At 37.6% G+C, this 6,132-nt stretch overlaps 1 protein-coding gene across 4 annotated transcripts in view; it reads right to left on the bottom strand.

Moving 5' to 3' along the window:
• Window positions 1-844: 844 nt before the first annotated feature.
• LOC114650601 (large proline-rich protein BAG6-like) overlaps window positions 845-6,132 on the bottom strand; it is a 119,008-nt gene continuing 113,720 nt past the window's right edge. For all 4 annotated transcript variants that reach the window (XM_028800361.2, XM_051934613.1, XM_051934617.1 and 1 more), the window contains one exon: window positions 845-1,779. In XM_028800361.2, coding sequence (XP_028656194.1) covers window positions 1,684-1,779 — 96 coding nt within the window. In that variant the 3' untranslated portion in view covers window positions 845-1,683. The remainder of the gene's footprint in view (window positions 1,780-6,132) is intronic.

Below are 6,132 nucleotides of genomic sequence, written 5' to 3'. Positions count from 1 at the left end.
CTTGAAGCCCTCAAGGACACTTTTCAGCACAAAATCGCTGCTATTGACCTTGAAATGGATAAACGAGTAATGCGAACGTTCAGAAATAATCTCAAAGAGTGTATCGCTAAGAACGGCCACCACCTTGAAGACATTTTTATAACACAGTAAAAAAAAAATCTATTTTGTATATCCTTTCTTGTGTCATAATGAAATTTATTTTATCTTGTAGAGTTTTTGTAGAATAAACATTTGAAATGTGGTATTTCTTTTTGGCTCAACCTGTACTACATAAAGCACCATGTTTTATTCATATTGTATAACTTCTTAAATGGTGTCACATAAACTTCTGTCCAGAAAAAAATGCCTCCAGCTGCTGTCAGCAAAGGCCTGAGTGCGTGTTAAAGGCTAAAAAAGGTGTAGTCTTTCGGTTGCCCAAAAGGCCTATATGTAAGGATGTGAAGATTAGAAAAACCTTTCAAAACACAAAACGTGCAATTAGCAATTCAAAATTTAAAGATCAATACATTGAATACTGCAAGCTCTGATGGAGAAATGTAAAAAATGTGCTGATACGAATATTCTCGTCAATATCCGTCTTTTACTCATTTTCATTCTCTGATCAATCTGCTGACACATCCTACCACTTAAAAAGACTTACCTAACCTATAGTGATTGCTCATCATACATACTGTTTAATATCGGATTCAAATATCCCATTTTGACCTCAGAAATCAACTTATCTGTACATTTTCATTTTAATAAGGAATGGCAAGTTATAACTGAGCTAATGCAATACAAATACATTATAATTCATACAATATTGAAAAATGGTCCACACAAAAATCTCCAAAAAGACTGCATAATCATTTGTACTTTTAATGATACTAGAACTCAACTCAATTGTTTCAAACAACAAAAAAATAAGATTAAAGACTTAATTTAAAAACAAAAAGTACATTCCTGCATGTATGTTGTTAGCTGTAATAGGCCATGGTTGGTATTTTGTCTTATTTCTCCTTACAAAATGTTTACACTGAAATTCCTGAATGTGACAGTTCATTCAAACGTTTTCTTTTCAGTCATTATACTGTACACTGCAAGAATATTTAAACTGACTTCTGCCACTATACATTTGGAAACAAAACAGAATTATACATAGTGATAAAAGCTAACAGGGAGCTTATACCCTGATCACAGAACATCCAGCATTATTGTAAGCAAAAAGAGTCAATGGTTCAAGGAGATTTGCAAAAGCAGTAGTCAGCAGCAATAACCTTAAGTGGATAAGTTGCACATACTGTACAGCACAGATCTGGGCACAAATTTACTAGTCCATGCTATAGATGAGACAAATATGAATAAAATATTTAATGAAAACACATTTAGTCTCAAATATTTGCTCTTTTGTCTGAAGGAATTTCTGTTCTTCAAGGTACAGTGTCTTCTTTTTTTACCAAAAAGTCAAGTTCCATTTGAAATTGCTCACTTTAGGCCTTCTTGATTGCACATGTGCTTATTCACAAACAGTCTGACCAGTAAAATAAGTACCATCCTTGAGAAAAGTCAGTTTCAAACATGGATAGCATAGGGGATGGAAAAAAAATTCTGGAATCTATGAATGGCAGAAAAGACAGCCATCAGCTAAAATGTGTCAGAAAAAATGTGGCTGGTAGGTTGAAGGAATAACAGTTTGGTAAAAAGTTAGGAGTCTTCAGAGAAAGCCCGATGAGTGTTGGGGAAGCGCTGAGTACTATAATCTGGATCATCCTGTATTCTCTTCTTTATGTCCATTTTTAGCTAAAAACAACAAACAAAAATTATTGTTTGCATCACTGCAGCTTTAAATAAAAAGGTTTAAAGCTACTAGAAAAACATACATGTGAATGAACACCTTTAGAATGATACAGTTACAATATTAGAATTTCATTAGGGGGGAAAAAAGTTGTCTAGCTTGGTTGAATATGAGGAACACACAAGAAACATCTGCAGTGGGGAAATAGCAACTGAATAAGCAATACTGCAAGATGGAGATTTGTTCATTTAATGGGATACGCATATTGACCACTTTTTTCACTTAAATAGGTTTCTCATTTAAATTCTTTGTTTTTGAAGTCAAACTACTAATCGACTGGTTATCTATAAAAATGCAGTAAATATACATCAATATCATTTTGTATTAATGATTATGTTTTATTAATTTTAGATTAACTGTATGTTAAGATTCTAAACATTTAGTCGCTTCACTTTATCTTAACCTTCTGCCTTTTAATAATGACATGCAAACAAAAAATAACTTTTCTACACCTGTTTATTATGAAAAAGATATCAGAGAGGTATTTCAAAATAAATCAAAGAAAAACAATTCACAAATGACTGGGGAACATCGTTTATATAACACTATGTGCACTATTTCTAAAAAGCATAATCAACCAATTTAACCAATGTTATAAAATGGTACTGTGGATAGAAAATGGGTGGAGTCTTACTGTTCTGATTGGAAAGTGTCAATTTGACTGGTTTTGTTTAAACACTTGTGCTGTAACTCTATTTTCTGTCTGCTGATTAGTTTATTACCTTTTAGTTATTTTTGGAGAGAAGAGAAATGTAAAACTCAAGCCAAATGCAAGTAATGCGGCAGAGCCGAGTGTGGGGAAGCTACAAGGTCAGGCATGTAGAAGTAGCACAGATTGATAGCTATGCTTATCAAAGGAGGTATTGGAGGCAAGCTGTTGCCATCTGGAAACTAGTACATGATGCCACCACTAAACATATATGAGATAAGAAGCTTTTGTGCTTGTTTCTTGGTGACAGCTGAGAGGATTAATTAATTCTCCAAGATGACACTGCTGAGTCATCTGACTTCCTGGTCACTCCGTTAAGACTGTGCATTTACTTACCTTTTTGGTTATTTTTCATCACATTGCACATCTACCTACTGACCTGTTGCATCCAAATAAGATTCTCCATGAGATCCTATGTGATATGGGGAACAATAACTAAGACCCTATAGGAGCCAAAACGTAGCGGTGGAGAAAGAAACATTGTGGCAAAAGAGCTGGCATGCAGAATAGATCGAGGAACAAACAACATCATTCTCTTCTGCCCAGGACCATGCTAGCAAATGTCCAGTCACTCGAAAACAAGATGGATGATCTTTTGAGTCATAATTAAATTTCAACAGGACAACGGGGACTGCAGTGTTCTTTGTTTGACTTAAACACGGCTTTCACCTGCATTTCCCCATCTTTCAGAGCATGAGTTTTCTGCTATTATTATCACCTAACACAGAGGAGGCTTTGTCTAAACTCCACAATATGCTCAGTGAACATCTAATCAAGCAACTAGAAGCAATGTTTATTGTGGCGGGGAACTTTAACGAAGCTAACCTCAGATGGGTCATGTCCAACCAGAGGGAGAAAACACACTGGACCATTGTTACACCCAGTTCAAGTCAGGCAACAAAGTGCTTCTACAACTGGCTTTCAGAAGGTCAGACCACACCGCCATTTTCCTTCTCCATGAGTATAAACAATGCATCATGATTGGGGTTTCCGGTGAGGAGAGAGATATCAAATGCTGGTCCGACCAGTCAGAAGGCATGCTAAACTGCTCAAAAAAATTAAAGGAACACTTTGAAAACACATCAGATCTCAATGGTAAAAAAAATCATGCTTGAGATTTCTATACTGACATGGACTGGGTAATGTGTTAGGAACAAAAGGATGCCACATTGTTTGATGGAAATTAAAATGATCAACCTACACAGGGCTGAATTCAAAGGCACCCCGAAAATCTAAGTGAAACAATGATGTGGCAGGCCAGTCCATTTTGCTGAAAGTTCATTGCAGCAACTCAAAATCGTACTCAGTAGTTTGTATGGCCCCATGTGCTTATATGCATGCCTGAGAACATGGTATCCTGGGGGATCTCCTCCCAGATCTGGACCAGTGCATCACTGAGCTCCTGGATAGTCTGAGGTGCAACCTTGCAGCGTCAGATGGACCGAAACAATGTCCCAGGGGTGTTCCATTGGATTTAGGTGAGGCAAGCATGTGGGCCAGTCAATGGTATCAATTCCTTCATCCTCCAGAAACTGCCTGCATACTCTCACCACATGAGGCTGGGCATTGTCGTGCACCAGGTGGAACCCAGGACCCACTGCACCAGCATAAGGTCTGACAATGGGTTCAAGGATTTCATCCCGACACCTAATGGAAGTCAAAGTGCCGTTGTCTAGCCTGTAGAGGTCGGTGCATCAATTCATGCATGGATATGCGTCCCCAGACCATCACTGACCCACCACCAAACTGGTCATGCTGAACGATGTTACAGCTTCTCCAAACCCTTTCATGTCTGTCACACGTGCTCAGGGTGAACCTGTCAATTCTGGTATTCTATGGCAAATGCCAATCGAGCTCCACGGTGCTGGCAGTGAGCACAGGGCCCACTACAGGACATTGGTCCCTTAGGCCACACTCATGAAGGTCAGAGGCCTGGTGGAGGTCATTTTGTAGGGCTCTGGTAGTGCTCATCCTGTTGCTCCTTGCCCAAAAGAGCAGATGCCGGTCCTGCTGATAGGAGAAGGACCTTCTACGGCCCTTTCCAGCTCTCCTAGATTAACTGCCGGTCTCCTGGAAACTCCTCCATACCCTTGAGACTGTGCTGGGAGACACAGCAAACCTTCTGGCAATGACATGTATTGATGTGCCATCCAGGAGAAGTTGGACTACCTGTGCAACCTCTTTTGGGTCCAGGTATTGCCTCATGCTATCAGTAGTGACACTGACTGTAGTCAAATGCAAAACTAGTGAAAAAACAGTCAGAGAAGATGAGAAGGGAAAAATGTCAGTGGCCTCCACCTGTTAAACCATTCATTCCTGTTTTGGGGGTTGTCTCATTGTTGCCCCACTAGTGCACCTGTTAATTTCATTAACATCAAAGAAGCAAAAACTGATTAACAACCCCTCTGCTACTTCACTGACCAGATCAATATCCCAGAAGTTTCACTGACTTGATGCTATACTCCGATTAAAAAGTGTTCCTTTAATTTTTTTGAGCAGTATACATGATGTGCTTGATGACAGGGACTGGGACGCATTCTGGACGAGCTCTAACTATGACCAGGATCCTGAACTATGACATGCCAACAAACATTCAAACCTAAAACTCATGGCACAGTCAAAGTAACTTACTGCACAGTCACTCTGTATTTTTACTGTTTCAGATTTTAACTCAATTTTAATCTAATTTAACTTAAGTTTTTTATTTTCTTTTTCTTAATTTTATTATTTATTCTGTTGCTTGTTTGTTTTGCACAATCTTGGAGTAGGCCAACTTTTAATTTCACTGAACGTTGTACCAGTATAAACTGTGTGCGATGAATACACTTTTGAATCTTGAAAAGAGTAACCAATTAAATCTCAGCTAATAAAAGAAACCTATTAAGACTGTTTCCTACAAGAAAAACAAATCTATGTAAGTGAAAAGAAGGAGATTTCCATAAGTTAAAAGAGGGAAACGGTTTTAACAATTTTGCAATTAAAAACAGTCCAATAACAATAATAAATATCTGATCCAATGAACCTCTATATTATGACTTAAACAGTCAAAGCTGCTTTACAACAGCTATTACTAGACTTAAGAAATTTTCTGTAACACATTCGCTACAACTACTGACAATCTGAAAACATTTTGGTGTACTATTTAAATGGACTCTGACCCAGTGAGTCTTGTGGCAGTTTTGTTGATGGGGTTGATTTTTTATGTCATAACTGGGTGAGCCACATAGCTTGTGATTCATCAATGTGATTTGCTTGCCAGTGTGTACTTTAGAGGAAGTGTCTGGATATTTTACAAACCAGCTATTTCACTTGATGGTGAACTAAAGATAGGGCTCACAGCCCTGGGCTCTTTACCAATGGATAAGGCTGGTCTTCAACTCAAAAGCTCAAATTCACTTGAATGTATTACGAGAAGTGTTTAACAATGTATTTTTTTTAAAATACATATATATGTTTAGAATGTTGAAAGCATATGATTGGATATCTGACATATAAATTATGTATGTAAAGTTTTTACCCTCATGTTTTTTTTATATTGTTTGAAGCATTGAAGCCTATTATAAACTTTTGTTGTTTGCTATCAAAAAAT

This window comes from Erpetoichthys calabaricus, chromosome 1, assembly GCF_900747795.2.
Source record: "Erpetoichthys calabaricus chromosome 1, fErpCal1.3, whole genome shotgun sequence".
NCBI classification, from domain to species: domain Eukaryota; kingdom Metazoa; phylum Chordata; class Cladistia; order Polypteriformes; family Polypteridae; genus Erpetoichthys; species Erpetoichthys calabaricus.
The sequence above is the reverse complement of the archived record's forward strand: the minus strand, read 5'-3'. Positions and strand labels throughout refer to the sequence as shown.